Source organism: Stigmatopora nigra, chromosome 6 (genome assembly GCF_051989575.1).
Source record: "Stigmatopora nigra isolate UIUO_SnigA chromosome 6, RoL_Snig_1.1, whole genome shotgun sequence".
Taxonomy (NCBI): Eukaryota; Metazoa; Chordata; class Actinopteri; order Syngnathiformes; family Syngnathidae; genus Stigmatopora; species Stigmatopora nigra.
Window position 1 is genome coordinate 12,217,484 of NC_135513.1, and position 24,425 is coordinate 12,241,908.

A 24,425-nucleotide genomic window follows, 5' to 3' on the forward strand; every position below is an offset into this window, starting at 1 on the left:
GCAATTGTATAGTTGTCCGGCAGTGGGCAGCAAAGCGCAGAGTGGATCACCTTTCAGAAGAAGGAGCCACCAGCATTCTCGCCGTGCGCGATGGTCAGAGTACAGCCTGCGCTGTTAACCGCTGGTGTCTTAAATGACTCCTCTTTTCTTTCGGTAATGGTGAAAGGCAAAGGAAAAGACGACGGTTTTTGTCCCGCTGCAGACGACTGGTAAGCAATAAACTTCTTATCTGCAGTTTGTTTCCTTGTGTTTTTGCTGACTGGTTGTTTGAATAGCTTAGCGACTAACCTGCTAGCATCGGTGTACGTGTACTGTCGTGTTACAAATACCACTGGAGTTCTAGGCAAGGCCATCCTTCCGCATCAATATGGTTGGATACTATGTTTTGGCAGAATGGGCAGACTGCACAGATAAAAAAGGGGGCAATTGTAAAAATTAAAAACTTAGCCAACAGTAATGATGAAGCCACACTGAAATACAATGTTGCGTATTCCTGATTTACCCGAACGGATAAAACGCATCATATCGCATGGGGGGGCGTGTCTTGCCTAAAACTCCAGTGGTTAACATTAGCCTGTGTTCTGCCTTTAGCATTAGCCTTGGTACCGGTGACTAAAGCTGTGTCTTCTTAAATTAAACGACAAGACCCCCCATTTTTGTGTTTACAAAATGTTCCAGTCTGTCGTTAGCTCGGAACGCTTCGTGCCAACAAGTTGCGGCTTTGGGCAAGGGAGTGAGTGTTTTGTAGTAATGTAAATGCTAACGCTAAAGCTAAAGTGTCTGCCTCAGCTGCTCCTAATTGACAGTTTGAAACAAGCGCTCCAAAGTTGACATTTGCGATGTTAATTTTCTTCAGAATGGTTTCGTAAGCGATATTTCTATTTGCTTTTTACCACAAAGACGCACAATATCATAATATTATCTTAATTAAAAACACCTGCTTTCTGCAACTTCCTGGTTTGCTTAATTATTCAACCTTTCAAATAATAATGAAACAAACTCTCCGTATAGCTAGCTTGTCCTGATGTCATGGCGGCCCGACCCATCACCACCCCAGTGCCTCGGCGCGCCGCTCGTGACGGGCCCTTCCGTAAGGATCGGGACCCCCCGTCCCCGAGGCCATCGCCCAACCGGCGCTGGCCGGCCTGCTCGCTACCTGACGTGTGCCCCAAAGAGCCCACTGGTAAGGATTTTTTTCTTTATAATTGTATCATATATTGATTTCCTGACCCATCTATTGATAACTATTGTATCACCAAATTGTGACATAATGGAAATTTTAGCGACAGTATTTTTTAAGCACACAAAGTAGCACTTGAACGCATCACGACAATGATATAATTTCCCTTCAAGAAGGCGAAGGGCGGGGCCTTCGCGATGGTCCTTCGGTGGTCTCGGAGCACGACCGCTGGACGGTGTACAGTTCCAAAGTCAACCTGCCGGCGGCGCTCAACGACCCCAGGCTGGCCAAACGCGAGTCGGACTTTTTCACCAAGACTTGGGGTCCGGATTTCGTCGAGACGGACGCCCTGCCGTCCTTCTGCCTCGCCACCGTTACGGCAGAAGATTTCGGCCCGTACCTGCAGGAGAGCGCCCAGGTGAGCTCGGCTATACTCATTAAGATCGATGTGGAAAAGTGCTTTTCAAATTAAAAGTACCCTTTTCCCTCAGAGAGAAAGAATCCACGAACGTTGTAAAGCTCTTTGCCCGATAAAAGATGACCTCGTAGACTCCATCTCAAACGTCCGCACTACGCAAGGTACCGGCTGGCCATCTTAAGCCCCGCCTCCTGTGTGTTGGTTTTAATCAAGTGACTAAGCAGTTCTTCTTGGTTCTTTTTAGAAAAGTCAAGAGCAGAGTTGGAGCAAGTGCCCAAGGTAACAAGTCTTTAACTCGCTGAAGTTTGCGTCGTGACAACGTGTTTCTATTATGGTTGATTTTTCAGATATTCCTGAAGCCTGACTTTGCCCTGGAAGAGCCGGCGACCTTTAACGCCGTCTTACCGTGGTCCCACTTCAACAGTAGCGGTGGGCGCAGCAGCCGTGACATGGCGTCCTCCAAATTACTACAGGAGAAGGTACAGTTACTTTTAAAATGCATCCCACAGGGAACACAAGCACCAACCAATAAATTGGCCTGTAATCAGCTTATGTACCATATGTACCTTATGGCCTGTAAAATGGAAAATCTGACTTAAATTCTAGGAAATACAGCACTTTGGTGAGTTGTATCTGTTTTAAGAATGTATCATCTTTGAGGAAATTGACTTTCTTGAGGTTATTTGTCCTTGTTATAGCTGAGTCACTACCTGGACATCGTGGAGGTGAGCATCGCCCGGCAGATCTCCCTGCGCTCCGAAGCCTTTTTCCACGCCATGTCGTCGCAACACGAGCTGCAGGACCGCCTGAAAGAAACCCAGGAGGCGGTGACGGTGCTGCGGCGCCGCACCGCCGCCATCGACCGCGTCATGTGCCAGGGCCCCCTGGCGGCCCTGCGAGCCGCCCTGACGCGCAACAATTGCGTCAAGTTGCACAACAAGCTCAAGCTAATGGCGGCCGTGCATCAAACGCAGCCCACCGTGCAGCTGCTGCTCTCCACCTCTGAATTTGTGGGGGCGCTGGAGCTCATCGCTACCACCAAGGAGGTCTTGCAGCAGGAACTTCAAGGCATCCACAGTTTTAGGTATTCTACCGTCTTTACTTGTATTTGTAACTTAAAAAAACACCATCTTAGGCCTAGTCTATATTATCTGCAAAATTCTATGGATGACTAATATGTGCATTTGCATTTTGCGTGTGTACACTTAGACATCTTGGCTCTCAGCTGTGTGAGCTGGAGAAATTGATTGACAAGATGATGGTGGAGGATTTCAGCATGTACGCGCGTAGCGAGCTAAGCCGCAACCTGAGAGACGATACACAACTCCTGGAGAAGGTTTGTTTTCACATCCTAAAATATAATAAAAAATTATAGATCATACTTTTTCCTCTTCTTGATGATATCCACCTTTTTCCCATTTTCAGGAACGTCTTCAGTCGTTAGTGTTTGGCCTCCTACGCCAAAGAAGGTTGGACTTTTTGGACATCTACAGCAACGAGATGATGACGGCAGCCAAGACCATCGTCTCCCAGGTAACCCCCCCACCCTCCGAATTGTTTTATGTTTGTTGTCACGGCAACTCGGAGTGACCGCTTTGGTACCGACAGTGCGTGGCCGGGCGCCTTTCGACCATCGACGACATCGACACGGAGGTGGTCACCAAGTGAGTCGGGGCGGGGGTCCAGAAATGAGCCACGTGGTGACCGTGTGGGCGTGGCTTACCCACAGGTTGGCCGAACAGATGCGCCTGATGACCTTCCCTCAATGGTTTGCGCTTCTCAAGGATGTCTTTGAGTGCTTCCTGCTTTTCCTCCAGAGGATGAAAGTGAGTCACCGCCTCTCTTTTGCAAGCCACACCCTTAAAATTACCTTAAAATCATTGAATTGTACAATTTCTCGCGTATAAGCTGCCCCCTGATTTGCAATTTTCACCTCCATATTCATGGTTTTTAATAAGGAGTACAAACATGTTACTTTGAAGGGAAAATCTTGAGAAAAATCATCGGATTTAGTATTTCTGAGATATTGTATGAATTTCAGGCATCGTTTTTTTTTTCTTCCCTCCAGGCCACACTCGGTGTGATGCGGCTGGTGGTCTTGGAAGTCCTAGAGTCCAACCAAAAGAATTTGCAGACGGGGGACCCCCACTCGGAAGAGCGTCAGCTGGGCGCCTCGCCCGGCTCGTGCGGCGACGTGGCCGAATTGGCCTACCTGACGCACGAAGGCCCGTTCATCAGCGACGCCCTCCGCGCCGCCCAGCAAGCCAGGGCCGCGGATGTGGAGTCGGCGTCCCGGGAGCAGAACTTCACGTAAATTGCACTCGATCAAATTTTTTTATTTTTAGCCCTGGTTGTGCGACATGGGGTGGCGTTGACCAACGTATCGGACACGGCTTTGGTCAGCGTCAGCTAGGCAACTTGTTTTGTGTGTTCAGGCCCGGTGACATGATGCCGTCTGACTTACAGCTGGACCGCGTGCTTAACAACGTCCGGGAGCTTCTCCACGCCGCTTCTGACATTAGCCACGACCGCTGTGTCAAACTACTCGCTGCCAGAGCCAAGGTTGTTTTTTTTTTAAAGAAACTATCTTTTTCAAAAGTTATTCCTTGAGTGCTATACTCACAATTTAAAAGTTCAAATACTGGTGCTGCGACCCCTCCATTCTGACACATTCCCACCCGACAGGACGGCTCTTTAGAGCGCATCAGCTCGGCGGAGTTCGTGGGCCTCTCGGTGGCGGTGGAGGACTTTGCCAAGGAGACGGAGGTCCTGTGCGGCAGGCGCAGCGTCTCCCTGCGGGGGGCGCTGCAGAGTCAGGCCGACCGTTTCGTCCACCGCTTCCACGATGAGCGCAAGACCAAACTCAGGTGAGCGATGGCTACCCTAAAACGAGCAGCCGTCACCCTGACCTTACATACGCCCCCCCAGTCTCTTGCTAGATAATGAGCGCTGGAAGCAAGCGGAGGTCCCAGTCGAGTTTCAGGAGCTGGTGGACTCCATGGCCGACGGCACCATCGCGCTAGCCGTGCGCAAGGCGGCAGGTAGCGACCGCTCTGAAAAATTCCCGCCATAGCATCTAATATCCTCAGGGCTAATGGCTAGCAGCATTAGCCACAGTATAACCAGGTGTATGACAAAAACAAACATAAAAAATGTCATTATAAAGCTTAATTTAATCATACTTGAGCACCACTTAAAAAAACAAGCCATTCTTGATAGCTCATTATCATTATTGTCAACCAAAAAATACATTCCAGGTCCAGATGAGAGGAAGCCGGGCGATTTCCTGTTGGTGAAGGGCCACAAATACGCCGTGGTGGGGTAGGCCAAGCTCCCGTCAGTCGTGCAACTCGCCAGGAGGCGGAGCTTGCTTCAAATTTTGATTTTTTTTTCCTTCCTTTCAGGACGGTGCTTTTGCTCATCCGGATCTTTCTGGAATACTGCCAGTGTGTCAACGACATCCCGGCCGTGGCCACCGACATGCTGACGCGGCTGGCTGACCTCCTCAAGGTTAGAAAACCCAAAGTTAGCTTTCACACACATTTTATTGGGGTGGGGGAGTAAAACATGTAAAATATGTATGTAAATAAGACTAAGACTTTGGTGTCTTTGTATTTATTTGGTTTTGGTTTGCCCGGCAGCACTTCAATTCACGGAGCTGCCAGCTGGTTCTTGGCGCCGGCGCCTTGCAGGTGGTGGGCCTCAAGACCATTACCACCAAAAACCTGGGTACATTTGCACACACACAAACAATGGCCCTCATATACTAACAGCACCCATGTGTTTTATGTTAGCTTTAGCGTCGCGGTGCCTGCAGCTGGTCACGGTCTACATCCCTGTCATCAGGCGACATTTTGAGAGCAAACTCCAACCCAAGCACTTTAGTGTGCTCAGACACTTTGACCACATCACCAAGGTAAGCCTCACCATCGCTCACCCGGGATCGCAGAGGTTTACATATTTGCTTCTTTTCTTTTTTTTTACAGGACTACAATGACCATGTGTCGGAGATCTGGGCAAAGTTGGTGGCCATCATGGATGGCGTGTTTGAGAAGGCTTTGACCAAGGTAGGGACGTAGAAGACACTTCCTGCTTCGTTACAGGTTTGGAGAACATTTGGCAAAATAGTAAAATGCACCTTTCAGAGTATAAATTAGCCAAAAAAAAAACTAAATCAAAATGAATGTGAGCCAAATGTGAGCCAAACGTGAGCCAAATGTGAGTGTTACCTATAATGGTCTTGTACCGAATTCACTCCCAGAGAGAGTAGTGAAAACTAAGAGGGGCTTTAAGGCTAATTCTAATGTCCAAAAAAGCAGAAAGTGACCTATTTTTTTCCATTCCGCAGTACGAGGTGAAGGCCCCAATGCCGTCAGCGTGTTTCCGGAACGTTTGCAAGCAGATGGTAAAGATGCACGAGGCCATCAACGACCTCCTGCCCTCCGACCAGACGCAGGTACGCCACACTCCGACGCTCTCTGCTTGGATGTCATGCAAATCAGCTCATGCCACATTGTGTGTGTGCGTTTTAGATGCTGTTTTCCCGAATCAACAGCAGCATGAAGATGAACCTGAAGAGACAACTGGCTCGACTGGGCGTTGTCAACGATGGAGGACCGCAGCACGGGTTGGTCATTTTATTTAGTTTAACTCTATGATGACATAATGCCTCCAATCCAGTGGTCCCCAAGAAGTTTTGAGACTATCTACTTCCTTTGAAAACAGGCTAGTGGTGGTGGACGTGGCCTTTTACACAGAAAACGTGCAGGCCCTCAAAAACCTGGACACTTTGGACCTCAACATGGCGGAAATCTGGGAACAGAAGAGGTGACCGCCAGCGAAGACGGTCACGGTAACCCATTAAGAGAATCTGGCGTCGGGAACGCTTACGTATTCTCGCCACTCACGACACCAGTAGAATCTTTTTAGCCACTGCTAGCATCCGCTAACGGTAGCCCCGAAAAGCTACGGCCTTTTTTTGACTGTCGGGTGTCGAGGTTCAGGTATTAATTCACACTGAGGCAAAAGTACACAAGTTGACTACTAGTACAACAGATTACTAACTAGTAGAATTTGACAATAATACCACACGGCTAGTGTAACTTTTGTCTCCATCATGTGGAACAAGGCAAGTCCAACCAAAATGGGTGCTTCTATTCACTTGGGAAGCTTTTCCAAAATCTTTGACCTACTTGTTGTCATGGCAACAAAGGACACTAATTATTTTTGATTTTTTTTATTAAGAAAGCTATGGACCAAACTGTGACTTTGTGACCGATAAGTGCGTCATGGCGTCTCAGGAAAAAACTGTGACATCCCTTTTCACAATTTGGGGATGACATTATTATTATTGTTACTTTTTTTGGGGGTGATATAACCTTTAAAAAATTGATATTGACAGTCATCACTGTGCCTCAAACGAGTGTTTGTTTAGCCTCGTTGGATCGGATTGAGGGCGAGCGCGTGCATGCTAGTTTGACGCGCGACTTGAAAGCTTTTGAGTCGACGTGAATAAATGGAAATGAAGGGTTTTGTGTTTCCAGCTTTTTCTTGGCTGTACTTGTTGAGTAATGTCTGAAATTAGCTTAAGTGCCACCTATTCTTTTCACAATAGGAAAAGATTTAAATGATCATAAAGGGGAACAACATTTTTAACATTTGGATCAGGATTAAAAATACAGAATATATTTAACATCAATATTGTAAAAATCTAAATAAGTGGTCAAATAAGTTTTTAGTAGTTACTTTTTATTATCAATATTTTCCCTTTTGAATCACTGCATTATATTTCCTATGAGTAAATAATCCCTTTATATAGTGAGACCTCAGGCAGACCATAAGAGCTTTTTATTTTGTTACACCCCAACAAGAAGTCGTAGGTAGACCTCAACGTCTTGATGGTGACCTTTGACCTGAAGCAGCTCCGGTAAGTTTGCCGCATTTAAAAAAAAAAAGTGCACTTTTGGTTTCCCGGTGTAGTTTTCAGCAGTTGCTCCTCCTTTTTTTTTTTAATGATCGAAGATGCGCAGGTTTCCTGACACAATCTTGTTCTCCAGCATTGCTCCGGCAGGGATGTCGATACGATCACCGTGGTTGGCGATGATGATCACAGTTCCCTGCGGGTGAAAAGATGATCGGCTTCACCAAAACTGACTCTGAGGTTACTTACCCTGGCACCCCGCCAGGCTTATAATACAAGGTCAAATTCCCCCTACCTTGAGCGAGACGTTTTTCCCAAACGTGACATCTCCCGACACAGTGAGATGGTCCAACTCCAGCATGTCTGGGATGCTGTCAAAGCGGGTCAGGAAGTCTTGGACCTGGAGCAAGAAGACGTCAAGGTCTGGTCCGCTTACGAGCACAAACAAAGGCCGCCACCGACCTTGGTGAAGGAGCTGCCCAGCTTGACGTGCGGCGTGGTGAGGAACTCCCTCTTACGGCTAATGGTCAGCGAACCCGCCTCCAGGCTGTAAAGGTTGGACATAACCAGCAGGAGGTCGGAGGACGTCTTGACGGGCAGGAAGCGAGAACGCGGCACGTTGATGCCCATGGCGTTGCGGAAACTCTTGATGGCCGCGCCCACCGCCGTCTCCAGCTGGATCACGTTGAGACCGCCCTCCAACGTCTGTCCAAAAAAGAACAAAATGAATCTTTTGGTGAAGGGGGAAAAGTTCAGGCAGGATTAGAATGAAGAGTGCGACACCTTGTGGTTGACGATGACCTCCATGTCCAAAGCTCTGTCGTCAATTAACCTCTTGATAGCGCTCAAAGAGATCCACAGGTTGTTGGTGTTGAAGATCTTGAACTTGCTGACCGACTTGAACTCGTCTACGTGATCTTTGGGAACCTGCGCGATCTCCAGAAGCCGCAGTCGATCCTCGTAGCGGATCAACGTACCACCCTGGAGGCAAATGAAGAGGTGAGTCAAAATTTGTCTGTGCACTGGCCCGTCAGCTCACTTACCTTGACGTCGGCGCGGGTCTTGTCCGTCACCTCCATGACAAACTCGCAGCGTTTATCGGCGGACTGCCCCACAAGACGCCGAAGGATGCGCAGGTCGACGGTGGCGCCAAGATTGTCGATGTTGGACACGAAGATGTACTCCTTACCCTCGGCCAGGAGCCGCTCCAGAAGGCCCGAGTTGTACAAGCTGGCGTAGATGTCGCCGTGACCGGGTGGATACCACGCCTCGCCTGAGTCTGCATTCCCCTCGGCGTTCAAGCCCAAGCTCTTGGCGATGGGTAGCAGCGACTCCTTGTTGATGCGCGGGTACCTACCCACAGAAGACACTCAATATGGAGCCCTGGTGAGGATGTGTGTATTTTCGCCGCTACCTGCTCTGGTTAAAGGTGTGTATCTTGAGCCGATGATGTTTATACTTGAGAAGGATCTTCTGGGTCTCCTGGTCTGTGTTGAAGGAGTTCATCAACACCAGAGGGACGTCGGCGTCGTACGTTTTGTTCAAATGCTGAAATGGACGCCAGAGGGGAGTAAAACCAGGAAAACGCAAGGACACCAAAGACACTGGCTCACCTCAATTTGTTTGACGGTGAGATCCAGGAAGGTGTTTTCGTTGCGCACGCTAATCAGACTTTTGGGACCTTTGCACCCCATGCTGGTACCCAGACCGCCATTCAGCTTGACCACCGCCAGTTTGTTGAGACAGGACGCCACATCCTTCGCCGACGGCTCCTCCGCCCCCATGCTCTCGTACGACACGATCTAAACCCACAGAGACCCAATTTCACCACCAAGATGGGACCACTTCTGGCCCCCGGGCCACACCTTGGACACCAACGCTCTATGCAAATCTCACGCCACTCAACAAACAGCGCAGTGACTCTCAAGGTCATCAAAAAGTCATGTGGACAAGCGCCAGGTTGTATCCTGACCCCGAAACATACGTCAAGGCGGCTACCGCGTAAATGCCGGCAGGTGTCCAAAGGTCCCGTGACGGCAATTCCGACACAACGCTACAGTGCCGACTATTTCTGGCGTTGACCTTCCGTGGTCAGGCCGCTATTCTGAGAATGGGGACGGCGAGTTCTGTCCCCCCACAGACAAAACCCAGGCTCTACTGAGAAGGAAAATTCCACTCAAAATTCACCGGAAGCAACCCATGCGTACCCCTGGGTCCAACATGAATGTGGCCCACCTATCAAACCAACTTTGAGACCCCCAGAATTAGAAAAAAACTGCTCCATTGACAAAAAAAAAATCCAATTAACAAAATTCAGGAAGCATTGGATTTTGTAAGTAGAGGCACTACTGTAAATATATATTTTCCCTTTGATTTTTTCCAGAAGCAAAGTACTCACAGCATCCGCGGGTGGACGGCTGATTTTGGCCCAGTCCACTGCGGGACCTTTGACCTCCAGGAACCGCTGGAAGAGCCTCTTGAAGCCTTCAAAGTCCTTCTTGCTATTCTGAAAGCACAAGAAAGCCAAAACATCAACAGGTGAAATCTGCTTTTAACAAAACTTTAGATCACTATCTCTCTTAGTATCTTAGTCACTTCCAGAAAAAGCTAGCCTTGGCGCTAGTTTTCACTTAGCAACATTAAAGTTGCTTAGTTTTGGTAAGACCCTCAAAAAGGGGTTCAAAACAGATGTTTTGAGTTTTTTTAAAGGTCATTTTGCAAGGTTATACTTCATTATTTGCAGTAAAAACAACAACTATTTGTTCAGGAGGACACTGTGGTGAACTTTGGAGCTATCTTTGGATGGTACCTGGCCGTGGGCGTCGCCAGAGCTGGCCAGAAGCTCGTCCAGTTCTTTGCACATGGACTCCTCGTGCTGCTTCCGAAGCTTTTCCTGAAACTCCGTCATGGCTCCCTTGGTGAGGTCTACGCACACGCAACGGTTAGCATAGCACACGCCAATACTACTCTTCATTTCGTGTACTTATTGAAAAATCATACCATCCCTCCCACTTTAAATGGATTAGACTTCTACCACCACCAATGTCAGCCAATGAGTTAATAACCTCAAATCTATTTAATTGATCACAATGATAATAAAATACACCTATGGATAAAAACAATTCAAAGAAATGAAAAAATAAAACTACAACAACTTTTATGATTGGCAAGCTTCAACGCATTATAGTCCGGAAAATACGCCAATCTGCAGTCAAATTTAATTCAATTGACGAGAATTTGTAAATAAATAAATAGCCAAAGTGAACTGTGGCATTTTTTAATGTCATTTTATCGAGATTAAAGCCATGAAAGACTCACCCTCCACCGTAAGAGTGGACATGGCGGCACGTGGCGCTTTGAGCCTCGCACGTCCACAACCCAACCGAACCAAAGTGAGATAGCCACAGGCAGAATAGTACACGATTGACTGATTGACAGCCCTGCCCACAATAGTACCGGCCAATCATGTACAAGACACATTCCGTCGCAACAAAAAAAAAAAACAATGTTTATCTCATTGAACTTGTCTAAAGACAATAGTATTCCATTTAATTCCATAAAGTCAATAGGATCCAAATTTTCACGTCAATTTTTTTATGAACCACTAGCATTTTACTCGGCGCTTATTCAAAAAGACAATGACAATTTTTGAATGATTAGAGTAGTGGTGTCAAACATACAGCCCGGGGGCCAAAAGCGGCCCACTGGGAAATTTGCTCTGGCCCGGAATTTCATTCCGATTTTTTTTTTTGCACTGAAAACAGAATTTTGTGTGTTGTATGATGAGTTCGTCCACTATTGCACTTTGCTCAATTTCATATCCGCAACTAAAAGTGTCATCCTTTTTGACAGGGAGGGACAAACCAATTTGAGAATTTTGGGGGTGGGTAACATGAGCTGACTAAAATAGTTTCAAAATGTCAAAGTTCACCACCAAACAATTAATAGCTGCACAGTATATTATCATTTTAATATTAATACAACAGCTGCAAACCAGTTACTCTAAAAATGACTTTTTATAGTGACCATACAGTAACTTAAGTATATTTGTAACCACTTAGAACACAATAAAAATCATAACCTTTCAACTGCTCTCAGGGTTATCAATTATAATATTATCAATTATTTCATTAATTAACTCACTGGCTGCCACTGAGACAAAATATGTCCAGTCTATTAGAACCATTGTAAATGTCAATAATTTCACTTAATATATTCACATAAAAATATTCTTAAAAATAAATTTTAAAATCAGATTGTATCCTCTTATCATCTGTATTTTAGCCTATTTTCCTCCTGTGATCTTGACAACAATGACGAATGTTTACATTTGCTTAAGTCACATTTTTACATTTTATTTTTATATGATTGGTAATCGGAAATGCGCACGGGCACGCGCTTCAAACACTTGACACACAGTTGCTCACCTGAAAACTTGGTACTCGCTACAGAAAGACAAAGTCGTCGAACAGTCAACTCTTTAACTCGTTTAAACTCACACAAGCAATATTAAAGTTGACTTAATCAACCAAACGGTGCCTTTTAATCATCTTTGAGGTGCTAGCTCTCACACAGCTAGCCGAGTCGTCTGTCAGGAAACTTGCCCCGCCCATTTCAACGTAGCCTTAACATTAGAAAGAAACTGAAGATTTGACAGACACAGCTACTGGCGGCCATCTTGAAGCAGTGTACTTTGCTAGCAGACACACTTGCTTTGAATGTAGTATAATGGATTTTTTCCCACTAAAGTATTCTTAAATCGATAAAATCTTACCTCTAAATCACGAGTCATTTGCTAATTGTATTGAAGTAAACTTAATTACTATTCATAGCAAATACTGAATCATACAAAACATAGATTCACAGTATATGCTCATATGTCCTTTTTTTGCCCATGTTAAATTCATCTTAAACTTCAAAATGTCTATTTTTTTGTGTCGTGTCAAGACGAAAACAAAATTTGACAAGTAAAGTCGTTTGGTTACTTTAGATGGTTTATTGTTTTGTTGCTTGTGAGTGTTTCTAACAATAGCAGGTTGTGATGATTGACAGCATTGAAAGGTCAGAGGACAAGACAAAACAACCTACTACATGCACGCACACACACATATGGTGCAAGTGGGAGCGTAAACTTGGATTTGGCCTTCACAGCCAAGACCTGCGGAGGTGACCAGGGAGGACTACAGGGATGATCATTAAGAAAGGAAGTCCAGGGCGGTGTCCCGCTCCTCTACCAACTCGGCCGCGGTGGCGTCCATCTTGGCTCGAGAGAAGTCGTTGACTTTGAGGCCATCCACCACCTTCCAGGTCTGATTCTGAAAAACATAATCACAAATATACCAAGTTTACAGCGTGTCTCCAAACTTTTGACTGACTTGTATACTGAATCAAATGGTATATGTTTTTTTGTACTGACTTTGATCTGGACCGGGAAGGAGTAGATGAGATCTTCTGGGATTCCGTATGAGTTTCCTCCGGCGAACACGCCCATGGACACAAACTCGCCCTGTAAACAAAAGAAAAAGGTATGTACCATCAGTGGAAAACAGCATAAATCAGGGTTGTCAAAATGATATATAAAAGCCATTTTGGATAGTTTTCTGTTGATTTTACAGCTAGTGTTTGTTAGCCTAGCACGTTCAGACCTCTTTAGTGCCGAACCAGATGTCCCTCATGTGGTCGCAGATGGCTTTGGCGGCAGACATGGCACTGGAGAGTTTCCTGGCCTTGATCACGGCGGCGCCACGCTGCTGCACCGTCTACACAAGAAGAACGACAACAATCCAAGTTGTAACAAGGTGATGCCAAGTGCAATCCACTTCACATTAGGTTACTATAGTTTGACGGTTTGTTTTGCTTATGCATCTCAATCTCCTATCAGAATAGGTCTACTCGGAAAAATATCACAATACTTCTGGAAAAAAACGTCACTCACTGAGATGAAGCCCCCCCTGAGCCAGGCGTCGTCCTTGACGCAATCGTACACCGCCGCCTCGGAGCCTTGAACGTTGACCTTGGCGTGGTGGACGTCCGGGTATTGCGTGGAGGAGTGGTTGCCCCAGATGATGACGTTCTTCACTTTATCTGTGGACACACCGCAGCGCAGCGCCACCTGCGGGTGAAACAGACACGGCCTTATTCCCCTGCTTCTCCTTAATTAGTTTGCACGTTAGCGTGTTAGCACACCTGTGAGGACGCACGGTTGTGGTCCAGCCGGGTCAGGCAGGAGAAATTCTCCTTGGGGATGGATGGTGCCGACTTGGAGGCGACCAGGCAGTTGGTGTTGGCTGGGTTGCCCACCACCAGAACCTCAAAGTCGAACAGACAGGATAAAAGTTTCAATGAGCCGCTCTCTTGCCGAATATGACATAATGCCTCCTCTTACCTTGACAGTTTTCTTGGCAAACTTGTCCAGAGCGGCACCCTGCGTCTTGAAGATGGCCACGTTGGCCTTGAGAAGGTCCTTCCTCTCCATGCCCTCCTTCCTGGGCATGGAGCCCACTAGGATGGCGGCGTCAATGTCCTTGAAGCCCACCTCCACTTTGTCGGTGGGGACCACCTCTGGAAACATGGACCATATTTGGGTTAGAGTCAATTCATGTTTGGTAATATCCTCTTTTGATCAAAACATGAGTATTTTCCTTTAACTTTAGAAGTTTGACTTGATCTTATTATTTTTCAGTGTCTTCACAAAAGGTCAAAAACCCTTCAAGGAGCTTCTCAAAGGTGGACAAGGGATGATAACAAACATGTTATCATTATCAAAATGGACTTTAATCACGGCGCCCTCCGAACCCCCACCGGCAGCCAATCCCAGTAGTCCCTGCGCAACCCTCCCCTCCTCCCCCTGGTCAACGTACTTAAACATTCAACGACAAACGTGACCTTTGCACTTATTTTCAGGATGTCCGTCAAATCGCCTTGGCCTGGGCTGAACCAGGTGGTGACAACAAAATGGCGGCTCACCCCTAAGCAGCGGGAGGGCGCAATCCTGAAGCTCCATGACCACGCCATCCAGAACCGGCAGCATGGGTGGGATGTCCAACAACACCAAGATGATGGGCTGAAATATTCACACCAACATAGTTCAGTTTTTATCATAACCTTCCACAGTATCTGAGTTGAGTATTATTGGAAACGGCTATATTCATGTTGTAATATGCATATAATACACTTTGTTGTTAATACCAACAAGAAAAATCCTAATCCGGGTTTTTCCTTACTTAGAATTACGCAAGCAAATGAGACTTATTTAAATAATGGAACCATTTGTTGATTGCTTTTTGGATTTAGCTTACCTGCTCCTTCCCGAAGACGTCGCCCTTGGCGATGCTGTAGAGCAGCGAATAGGCGATTTGGCCGGCTGCGCCAGTCACCACAACTCGGATGGGATCAGCCTGAGGGAAAGAAAACATCATTCGTCATTTAGCAAGTCAAAATACATCGGCAAGGTAAGATGACGTTGCATGTTTACGATATTTAATCAAAATTGGGATCCAATTTTTTATTCCGATTCAGTTTACATTCCAATCGGGGTCATTTAACAGCAGATTTTGATCACTAAATTAAGACAATCTGCCCAAATTGAAGAACAAAATTGAGATGACTTGGCACATTTATAATGAAACATTGATTCAAAATCAATTTAATTCGTATTCATCTATTATTAGGCTTCAATTAACAATTGCATTCACATTGCAAACGTCAGTCTTTGCACGTCCAATGAATAGCAATGGGATTATGTGAGAGAATATATAATTAATCTATGAAAACGTCATTGTCGGATTATTATGTATTCATTGCATATTAAATCCATTTTTCAATCGTCCCAGTTTTAAAAACGAAGGTTATTTCTCGCTCTGGTCGCGTGACAAGCATCGGATGACGTCAGCGTCATTAAAAATAATAATAAAATGCAAAATCTTGTAGAATATTACTTTGGTACATCGAACCCATCAACGATTGCGTCAGATGAATGGAGCAAAATGGACGATAAACCAATGTATTAAATGTCATTCAGGCGGCCATTGTTTGGAGCATTTGACCGGAAAAAAGTCCTAGTTGAGCAAAGTCGTAATTTTTGTGCATGTTGCAGGAAGGCAAAATGTTTTTCTTACCATTTTGGGTCGACGAGCGAGGATTAACGGCGAAAGAGGAGAGGATGCAAAAGGACTTGGCCACTAGGAGACTTGGGTCACCTCTGCTGGCTGACAGGCGAGGGAGGAGGACACCTCCTTCCTCGCGAGCAGCATGCGGGAGTTGAAGTTTTTTAAGGGGGTCGACGCCTGTCCGCATTGACTTTAAAGACTCATTGTCCCACCATGCATTGCGGTGGCCATACCCCTCGCTCACTTCCCAGCTCGTGACACGACATATGTCTTTTTACACTAAGTTGCATTAAAGTAGTTTGCTGCGTTTTTGAGTAGTACTTTTAAAAAAAATAGTATTGTAGTATTATTTAAGAACATTTTTACTAAACTGTCAAGGGTAGGCAAGAGATCTAGTTTATTTTTATATTTGTAATTTTTATCTATCTGTCTCTCTAGCCCAGTGATAAAAAGAATGCGCCATTTACTGATGCTTATGGAACTGAGCCAGAAATACAATATCAAATTTCAGTTCATTCAATCAATTATAGGAAAAAAATCGAAGCGAGCATCAGTTATTTAGTATTATAAGAAAAAAAAGATCTTTTGTATATATTTTTCCTCAAACGAACAGTCTGTATTTCCGGTAAAATATACCTTACTCCCAATTTTAATTTGGAAGTAACAACCGGATCCGTTTGTCTTGACCAAAACAAACAAACCACAATAACAAATATCTGCTGCAGGTGTACGCGACAACCACGTGACACAAGAGCAGGAAGTCTTTCTGCGGACAAGTTCACCTTGTGACGTCACCAGACAATGCGTTCACTGGCCTTTTAACCGTAATTCGGAAAACCTCAGCAGCAGGACTCGAGAAGGTACGTGAACGCAACACGGGCATGTTTTTGAACTTACCTGCGAGTAAAAGGAGCGCGTTACCAAATACATGGAGGTAAGTAGCGTCAACATGGTGCTTCGATCACGGCCGCTCAGCTCAGGTGACGACGGCGGCGTTAATTAAGATGATGTTGATGCTAAACTCGTCCTCTTTCCCACCTGCAAGAGAGACAGAAAACGATTGCGCATGCGCTAAAAGGATCCCGAGAAGTGATGCTCCACATACACGTACACAGTTAGCGTCTAGTCTCTTAATGGGATTTAATGAGCAAAAATAGATGCTACTAAAGCGTTCTTGTGTCAATCAAACACTGTGTATATTCTACTATTTACTTTATAAAAGTCTGATGTGGCCTAATGCCATTTAAAATATAAAGTGAAAAATAGTTATTAACTTTCAACAATGTGTTACTAAATTTGTCGTCTTGTTTTATATATATAGTATAAACTATCAAAGTTGTTGGTGCAGTTACACAATTGTCCAGGAGAGGTCGCCAAACTAAGAAAGCAAGACCAGACTCAGTGAAACTTTTTTATTAATTATTTTTCTTTTTTTTTTTAAACTGTCAGTGTAAAAATGTGAGCACCGAATTCTTGGATTTGTTTAACCCTTTCAGAACTATAGTCTCTACCATGGGCAGCTACGGTATTCAAAACATTAATTCGGTTATTTTCCATTCTGCTTATCCTCACTAAGACAGTGGGGGTGCTGGAGCCTACCCCAGGGACACAGCAAGTGGTGGAATATAATATGGACGGGTCTGGAAATCCCTCATGCTTAATCAATGTCTTCAAGTAGTTTATGTTAAATTGTTACAATGGAGAAGGATCGGGATTTTTCAATTACTAATTTAACTTGGCCCGACTTCTGATTGGCTTTCATTTGATGAGAAGAAATTCGTGCAAAATCTTGAAGAAAGACACCTGCAGTGCCGAGGCATCGTGTTTGTTTGTTGCTACGCTGTAAATAATCCCACCGTTTGTATTTGTTAGGACCCGCCAAATCCCAGTGGGATTTCACATGGGTAAACACGATACCCAGGCAGAACGTTTGTCCAGCTGCTGAGGGGATGCCACGGGGATGAAAACAACCCAGATTGAAAACGGGGCTATCCAACTGTTTGGTTGGCGGGCCACATTCATGCCAACTAGATCTCATGTAGGCCGGACTACTTTATGCTCAGTCATTGGAAAGTCCCTCCAAATCAATAAGAATGATCCAAAATTTTCCAGAAGTGACCTGTAAGTACCCTAAAAATGAATGCATTTCTGCTATTGACAATAAGATGTCCAATTCACTTAAACTGACTGTGGATTTTCATCTTTCAGTGCTATCGTCAGGGCTAGACGTCCAATCCATTTTGACTGGGAAAGGACGAATGAAGGAACGTCAATGGCGAAAAAGTAAGTGAACTTTTTGGCCTGAAAATAAACTAGTCCGGCCCATCTAGACATCTAGTTAGCATGAGTTTGACACCCTTGTTTAAGACTGTGAGAACACCTGGAAAAAAAACATGGGGCCTGCTCCTTGTAGTCCAAACACTAAGGTTAAGAATCCTGAGTAGACCATGTCAAATTTGAAGACCCTTGGACCTTGCCTTCTCCATCAGAAAATGGAAACATAAGTAGACCCTAATCATGTCTGGAATGGCTCGTCATCTAGAATCCCCAATCTTCTTCATTAAGACCGTCAAAGAACCTGGAACCTCCAGGCGGCCTGGTCCTTGTAGTCCAAACAATCCGAGGCGCCGAAGTTGAGCTTCCAGGCCGAGGCGGCCGCCTGCTCCTTGTAGTCCAAACAGTCGGTTGAGTTGAAGCTAGCATACGCCTGTTGGTGGTGGTGGAGACGGTGACCCGATGTCTGGCCCACGTGCTGGTGCCCGAGCTGATGAGCGTGCACGGGCGCCGTCAAATACGAGCCGCGGTCTACGCCGCCAAAGTAGGAACCGGACGACGGGGCCGAGAAACCTGGACCGTAGCTCGACGTCTGGCCATAAGAGTAGGATGGCGCGCCGCGCTGCATGCAGGAGGCTGCACCGGAGTGGACAACGGGGGCCACCGGATCTGGTGCCGGGACCGGCGAGGCGGGTGCGGGGCTCCAGATTGACGACACGGGGAGGGTGACGGACGAGGAGCCGGTGGTGGGTGGCGTCAACTGACCGCTACTCTCGGAACCGCTGTTTTCTTGGGAGGGAGATGACTTTTTCTTCTGGGATTTGGATTTGAAAACGCTGCCGTCGATGCCACTTCCACCGCCGCCAGCGTGCTGCTGTTGGCGGCACTTGGCCCTGCGGTTCTTGAACCACACCTGCACAACAGGAAAGAAAACAAACCAAAGACATTTTCAAAATGGCTTATCCTCGCACAGGGGGGTGCTGGAGCCTATGCCAGCTAAGGACAACCTGAATTGGTGGCTAGCCGACAACCAATCATAGCTAGGAGTCATTTGGAATGTTCAAGCAGCTAGCCTAGCTTGCGTGTTTTTGAAATGTGGGAGGAAACTGGAGTACCCGGAGAAAACCCACGCAAATAATAACCAACTTTTTTTTGTCCGAACCTGAACACGTGACTCGGGCAAGTTAATTTTGAGCGCCACTTCTTCCCGCATGAAGATGTCTGGGTAGCGTGTCTTGGCAAACAAACATTCTAGGACGTCCAGCTGCGTGCGGGTGAAGGTGGTCCGCTCGCGACGCTGCTTGCGTGGGTTGCCTGCCAAAAAAAAAAATACTTAAACTTAAAATTAAGAAAAAAATAATAATAATTGCCATTTTATTAGACAGAAAAAAAAATATTGAGAAAATACAAATGGCTTTTCTGAGTAAAATGTGCAATAATAATACAAAAAACAGAAAAATATGAGACGGTGTATGCATATAGTTTTTTTTCATTTTTATTGTTGTTCCCTATGTAAAACGTTTGGCTTTAACTAACTGTCTTTTCTTAATTGTGTGTGTGCCGTACCAGGGAAGCCCACCGAGGGATGCAGGAGGTCCACGGCACCCCCGCTCAGGGCCAGGCCGTTCATGCAGGCGTACGGGCCCTGCTTGAGGTAAGAGGACATCATGCTCACAAATACACCACCTCCTCCACCTGCAGCCATCCACACCACATTAACACACATGTTATTTTCATACCAAAAGATGCATTATTCATATTTTTTTATTATTATTCATATGTTCGTTTGTTTGTTTATTGTTATTTTTACACTTTCTTACAGTTTTTTGTGTACTAGTTAGTACTTATTATGTGATTACTTATTTATTTATTACTTATGTATTACGTATACGTATGTATAGTTATTACGTTTTTTTGTCCTTTTAGTTGTGTTTTTATCCATATATTAAAAGGTCATTCATTCATAAAGAAGATATAAACGAATTAAAATATTGGTCATATATCAGTGAATTGAAACATGGTGTTCATATACATGGACATAACATTTAGGTATTTATAAAGTTAGGTTTTTGTATTTTTTATGACTAATGTAGGATAATTAAGCACTTTCGTTGACTTATGAGCAACTTTTATGGTGATAAATGGTTTCTGTTTGTATTTCTAATCTCATTTACATTCACTCAAGAAAAAAATAACTTAAATGCGACGTTGATATTTAAAAAAAAAAGCAAATATAAAAACTCAGGTAGGATCTCACCTTTTAAAGAATTGTCAAATAAGGAATCATATCCTCACTTGAACAACAAATATCCACATGAAGGAAATGTTGAGGAGCAGTTCCACCATTCGTTCATCCGTAGAGAAATATTTCAAACTTTTATTAACTATAACAAACTCAATATAATGTGAAGATGAGTTGAGTTTATTTGTCTGTCAGCAGATGATAGACGCTCGTCTCCCCCGCTCGTGTCCTAAAATGTCAATGACTAGCCAGTGGTTAACCAATCACAGCGCAGCCTCGCTCCTCTTCTCATCTTTTCGTCCAATCAGATCACGAGATTGACACAGACGCTTCCGCCTATTTGCCAAAGAGTTGTTTCGTCGTAATATTGGAAAAGTTTTGCAAGAGAGGACAGAGCAAACTTGCTTTTAAGAAAAAAACTTTATTTTAAGTAACTTAGTGTATTTAAAAAAAAATGTAAAGTAAATTTTGCAATAAGTCATTTGATTTAGCACTGCCTAATTATAGTTTTTAAATTATTTTTTCACCTTTACTTATCTTTGATTGTAATTTTTATTTCTCATATCGGGGGTATTCCTTCAAAACTTAAAAAAGGGGCTTTGTCGTATAATTATTGTTGTGCTTCTTTTATGGTACAATTATTTAAAAAATGTATAATTGGGATTTTGTCAATTACAACTGTAGCAATACAATTTTTATTGGGCTTCACTGTGAGATATTTAAGATCAATCATGTCATTTTAAATAGTCATTAATCTTGACCAAGATTTAAATTTGGTAATATAGCCTTTAAAAGGGCGGTTGTGTTTATGTGAATGTGCTGCTATAATCCACCCATTGAGCTCGGGTATCAAGGTATCAAGTAGACTGAGGCTTCCTTGTTGTGGGCCCTAATCCGAAATAGCAAGAGTACTTTCTTAACGCTAAATCGGTAAATCCTGGGTTTAGACGACCACGATCTGTCCAAAAAGGCGTGTGGGCCCTTTTTTCACATCTTGTCTTTCACTTTGCATCGTCCTTCTAAAATTGACATCACGTGAATGAGAGATGCTAACCGTAAAACCATTGTGTGTGGTTAATAACACAATTTTCCCGACAGTTTATCATTTTTAAATTAAATTTGAACATTATATGAAATGTGATTGCGACACAGTTACTCAATGTTTAATGTATGTGTCTATGAAATTTAATATTTACAATTTATTGCTAAAAATAGTTTTAAAAACCAAAAAGCATTGTATTGCTATTGCTAAGGCTGGAAACATTGTTGACGTGAGGAGAGTTTTGTGATTTACATGTTTTCAATAAACGCACCGCACTACTGATTGAAGAGACACGTGTGGGAGAGTTTCCGGTTGTTTTCGTTTAGTGGGCATTTACTATGCCTTATAAAGTACTTGTATTAATGCTCGATTGCAAATAAACCAGAGAAAACTATAACATATTTAGCATTGTCCTTGTAAATTCGTTTGAAATTTGAAAACGCCGAACAAAATACGAGCAAAGTGTACAAGTTGACAAACATGCATTCAGGTAAGACTTCTCTGGTTCTTAACAGTTGTAATCATGTGCATTGTTTAAAATAACCATTTGATTATAATTCAGATTACAGATAGTCCTGTCAAAATTATTTTATATTATTATTGTTAAATTATTATAATTATATTTGTAACTGAGCGGAGCTTTACAAACGCCACATAAGATATGTAAACGGGACTAGATTGTGTTTGTGTTGGAAAAGTTTTTTTTTTTTTTAAAGTCTGTAATACCGAAAAATTTCCGCTAGAAATTACACCACCTTTAAACCGAACATGCAGGAATAACTTAACATTAATAAGAATAATAAATAAAAAAAAATTAAAAAACGGTGTGTGAAGAGCACCTAGAAGTAAGGGGCATGTAGCTGTCAATCAAAAGTCATAGTCTCCGCCCCTCTCATTAGGAACACAAACAATGAAGTGAGGCTGAAGAACGGGGTAGGATGGGTGTGTGTGTGTGGGGAGGGGGGAAATCAGAAACCAGAACCATGGGACCAACTGACCCCATCCATACCCATCACCCCCAGCACTGTGTGTGTGTGTTTGTGAGGGGATTTACTGAGGTGTGTGTGTGTGTTGGGGGGTAACTTGCAATCCTTTAAGGATTATACCCCCACTCTGTTCTGGTCTCTTTCAGGGTGTTGGCCCTCAGGCGATCGCGTTTAAACCGGCTCCGTTCACAAATGTCCGATAACAAAGCGTCACCCTGGAAACGCTACGAGCGCCGGCGCGTCGCGCAGGAATGCGTACGCACGCACACGGCCAGCGTTGAAAAACGCCTGTACGGCGTCCAATCTCGCCCAGGCTGTGAATTGGCAAGGTGACCAGGTCTTTGAAGTCTTGAAAAGGGAAATGAACGTTTGGTGGAAGGCTTTGTTTTGCCATTGGACAAAGCTAGTGCTTGTATCGCTTAGTTGCTTTAGCGCCCTCTTGTGGTATTTTGATGAGGTTCAACTAGGTTGAAGTGAGTTGAGGCATTTACCTATGATTTGCTGCCATGAAACCATGAATGTGGAGGTAAAAATTGTGAATCGGGGGGCGACTTATATGTGAGAAATTGTCAAATTAAACGATTTAAGGCCATTTTAAGGGTGTGGCTTATGGGTGGCAAATATGGGAGTAAATAGGGTAAATGACATGAACGTTTAGGGTGAGTTTTGTGGCTGTAAAAAGCCTCAAATCCAGCTTTGGACTCCATTTTTTTCCCTGTTTGCTTTAGATAACAAATGTGTGGTTGACCCCGAGGGTGGGAAGAGCATTTCAAATGAATCCCCCTCTTAATAAATCTGCCTTCAGGTCCTCCAAAGAAAGGCAGCCGAGGAGAAATGTAAGAAAGCCTGTGATCACAGTCGGCTTTTCTTGTCTGTTATCCCTCCGTTTTACCTTTAATCCAATACTTACTAATCCAATTTGTCTTTGGGGCGACGACCCCGACGTCTCCTCGCCGTCCCCGCGACTTTAGCGACGAAAACGGTTGTTGTCGACTTGTAAAAAAAAAAAAAAAAAGTGAGAGATGGTGCTAGAAGTTTGGCGTGAATATGCATAAAGAGCCGTAATCTCATCACGGACCCCCACCTCAAATATTGGCCGGCACAAAGGATTGATTTAATTACTTTGAGTGGGCCTACGCCGCCGAGAAGAAGTCTTGTTAGCGACCCGTGAAAGACTTGGCCCACAGCGGCGTGGGGGTGCCATCGCAGATGGCGGGGGAGGGGGCACGGGGGGACTGGGGGGGAGAGTGGGGGAACCCATGTCGTCGGCCTTCTTAAGTCACCAAAACTAATCCCTAGTAGAAAAGATGCAAAAGCCTTTTTTTTAACCCAGCACTAAAATTGGCAGCATTCATTCATTTTCTTAACAGGGGCCTCAGGGGGGGTGCTGGAGCCTATTCCAGCTGACTTCAGGCATTAGGCGGCAGCCAATCGCAGGGCATGAGGAGACGTACACTCATATCTAAGGTTGATTTAGCGTAGATTTAGCTTAGCATTAGCCTAGCATGAATGTTTTTGGGATGTGGGAGGGGACATTTTCATTTTTATTTCATGTAAATTGATGGAAAAAATAGGACGAGTGGTTAGTCTGCCAGTCCCATAGTTCTGTGGTCTAGGGTTTGATTCCAGGGCTTGTGTGGGTTTTCTCCAGGAACTCCAGCTTCCTCCCACGTCCCTAAAACAGGCATGCTAGGCTAATTCTATGCTAAATTGGCCCTTGGCCTGTTGTCTGTAGGTAGCCGGGATAGGCTCCAGCACCCTCGCGACCCTAGTAAGGATAAGTTGTACGGAAAAAAAATATTGCTTGATTTTTGTTGTTGATTTTTGTCGTTTTGATACAAAATGGAGATTTAGTCGTTTGGTAGAAAAAATGGAAAATTCTCAGCATTTGTCCGCTGTAAAAAATATCTAAAAAAAAAACCAATCCTAAAAGAAGGAAGGCCTGATGACCGCAATTCATCTCTCGCTTCTGGAGTACTAGTTTTAGTTGAAAAGGCCCAAGGCGCCTTTGTGCAGTTTTGCCTTGATCAGGCGGTGACAAAAGGCAAAAAAAAAACGTCATCCCATTAAGCCGCCGGCTAATGTGAGTGCCCGGCCTGCCGGCCGGCCGGGTTCCAGGTTCCAGGGGGCACCCCGACATTAAAGTGCTTGCGAAGCCCCCCATAGCGGCCTTTCAACTCCTTGTTTGTCCGCCCCGGCGCGCCTCAAGATGTTAGCGATCTCATTGACGCCGCTTGTGAGAAAAACGCCAAGGA

The 24,425-nt window shown here is 44.6% G+C and overlaps 4 protein-coding genes and 1 long non-coding RNA gene across 7 annotated transcripts; 2 read left to right on the plus strand and 3 right to left on the minus strand.

Moving 5' to 3' along the window:
• The first annotated feature begins 61 nt into the window (after positions 1-61).
• On the plus strand, positions 62-7,128 carry vps54 (VPS54 subunit of GARP complex). The gene is made up of 23 exons (XM_077719754.1): positions 62-209; positions 1,012-1,183; positions 1,357-1,598; positions 1,672-1,759; positions 1,843-1,877; positions 1,946-2,077; positions 2,297-2,682; positions 2,808-2,934; positions 3,024-3,131; positions 3,207-3,262; positions 3,328-3,424; positions 3,667-3,908; positions 4,034-4,160; positions 4,284-4,465; positions 4,527-4,639; positions 4,856-4,919; positions 5,003-5,108; positions 5,240-5,327; positions 5,393-5,514; positions 5,585-5,665; positions 5,947-6,054; positions 6,131-6,225; positions 6,324-7,128. Exons 2-23 carry the CDS (start codon positions 1,030-1,032, stop codon positions 6,427-6,429), a joined length of 2,859 nt encoding a protein of 952 aa, XP_077575880.1. The 5' UTR covers positions 62-209; positions 1,012-1,029; the 3' UTR covers positions 6,430-7,128.
• A 302-nt stretch (positions 7,129-7,430) lies between these two features.
• LOC144198675 (UTP--glucose-1-phosphate uridylyltransferase-like) lies at positions 7,431-12,117 on the minus strand. Of its 2 annotated transcripts, none has more exons than XM_077719808.1 (10): positions 11,946-12,117; positions 10,328-10,443; positions 9,917-10,024; positions 9,132-9,320; positions 8,933-9,066; positions 8,562-8,871; positions 8,302-8,499; positions 7,981-8,223; positions 7,814-7,918; positions 7,431-7,714 (listed from the first exon to the last, which is right to left on the minus strand). In XM_077719808.1, the coding sequence occupies exons 2-10, from the start codon at positions 10,424-10,426 to the stop codon at positions 7,607-7,609; spliced, it is 1,494 nt and encodes a 497-aa protein (XP_077575934.1). In that variant the 5' UTR covers positions 10,427-10,443; positions 11,946-12,117; the 3' UTR covers positions 7,431-7,606. The 2 variants fall into 2 exon arrangements, with proteins under 2 accessions (XP_077575934.1, XP_077575931.1); XM_077719805.1 differs by lacking the exon at positions 11,946-12,117 and adding an exon at positions 10,837-10,924.
• A 377-nt stretch (positions 12,118-12,494) lies between these two features.
• Positions 12,495-16,691, minus strand: LOC144198529 (malate dehydrogenase, cytoplasmic-like). 2 transcript variants are annotated; one of them, XM_077719586.1, is made up of 9 exons: positions 16,524-16,691; positions 14,817-14,915; positions 14,485-14,581; positions 13,904-14,079; positions 13,705-13,827; positions 13,454-13,630; positions 13,164-13,277; positions 12,935-13,024; positions 12,495-12,833 (listed from the first exon to the last, which is right to left on the minus strand). In XM_077719586.1, the coding sequence occupies exons 1-9, from the start codon at positions 16,575-16,577 to the stop codon at positions 12,714-12,716; spliced, it is 1,050 nt and encodes a 349-aa protein (XP_077575712.1). In that variant the 5' UTR covers positions 16,578-16,691; the 3' UTR covers positions 12,495-12,713. The 2 variants fall into 2 exon arrangements, with proteins under 2 accessions (XP_077575712.1, XP_077575713.1); XM_077719587.1 differs by lacking the exon at positions 16,524-16,691 and adding an exon at positions 15,636-15,788.
• An 811-nt stretch (positions 16,692-17,502) lies between these two features.
• LOC144198058 (uncharacterized) lies at positions 17,503-19,765 on the plus strand. Its single transcript, XR_013326654.1, has 3 exons — positions 17,503-17,747; positions 17,835-17,909; positions 19,470-19,765. It is a non-coding gene; the product is annotated as an uncharacterized LOC144198058 (long non-coding RNA).
• On the minus strand, positions 17,693-20,371 carry LOC144198057 (homeobox protein OTX1-like). The gene is made up of 4 exons (XM_077718858.1): positions 20,158-20,371; positions 19,467-19,595; positions 19,063-19,214; positions 17,693-18,813 (listed from the first exon to the last, which is right to left on the minus strand). Exons 2-4 carry the CDS (start codon positions 19,567-19,569, stop codon positions 18,196-18,198), a joined length of 873 nt encoding a protein of 290 aa, XP_077574984.1. The 5' UTR covers positions 19,570-19,595; positions 20,158-20,371; the 3' UTR covers positions 17,693-18,195.
• Positions 20,372-24,425: the final 4,054 nt, after the last annotated feature.

What these genes read in the sequence shown, in the direction of transcription:
- vps54 (XM_077719754.1), top strand. Translation starts at nt 1,030, where the DNA reads ATGGCGGCCCGACCCATCACCACCCCAGTGCCTCGGCGCGCCGCTCGT. An exon ending in CCAAGACCATCGTCTCCCAG is followed by an intron (nt 3,132 to 3,206) that starts GTAACCCCCCCA and finishes TGGTACCGACAG; the next exon opens with TGCGTGGCCGGGCGCCTTTC. An exon ending in CATTACCACCAAAAACCTGG is followed by an intron (nt 5,328 to 5,392) that starts GTACATTTGCAC and finishes GTTTTATGTTAG; the next exon opens with CTTTAGCGTCGCGGTGCCTG.
- LOC144198675 (XM_077719805.1), bottom strand. Translation starts at nt 10,858, where the DNA reads ATGTCCACTCTTACGGTGGAGG. An exon ending in AGGTCATCGTCAACCACAAG is followed by an intron (nt 8,224 to 8,301) that starts GTGTCGCACTCT and finishes TTTTTTGGACAG; the next exon opens with ACGTTGGAGGGCGGTCTCAA. An exon ending in GGAAAAACGTCTCGCTCAAG is followed by an intron (nt 7,715 to 7,813) that starts GTAGGGGGAATT and finishes TTTCACCCGCAG; the next exon opens with GGAACTGTGATCATCATCGC.
- LOC144198529 (XM_077719586.1), bottom strand. Translation starts at nt 16,577, where the DNA reads ATGTTGACGCTACTTACCTCCATGTATTTGGTAACGCGCTCCTTTTAC. An exon ending in CGCGCTCCTTTTACTCGCAG is followed by an intron (nt 14,916 to 16,523) that starts GTAAGTTCAAAA and finishes TCTTTCCCTCAG; the next exon opens with GCTGATCCCATCCGAGTTGT. An exon ending in CGCCCTCCCGCTGCTTAGGG is followed by an intron (nt 14,080 to 14,484) that starts GTGAGCCGCCAT and finishes CCATGTTTCCAG; the next exon opens with AGGTGGTCCCCACCGACAAA.
- LOC144198057 (XM_077718858.1), bottom strand. Translation starts at nt 19,569, where the DNA reads ATGATGTCCTCTTACCTCAAGCAGGGCCCGTACGCCTGCATGAACGGC. An exon ending in TCCCTCGGTGGGCTTCCCTG is followed by an intron (nt 19,215 to 19,466) that starts GTACGGCACACA and finishes TTTTTTTGGCAG; the next exon opens with GCAACCCACGCAAGCAGCGT. An exon ending in TGCCCGAGTCACGTGTTCAG is followed by an intron (nt 18,814 to 19,062) that starts GTTCGGACAAAA and finishes CCTGTTGTGCAG; the next exon opens with GTGTGGTTCAAGAACCGCAG.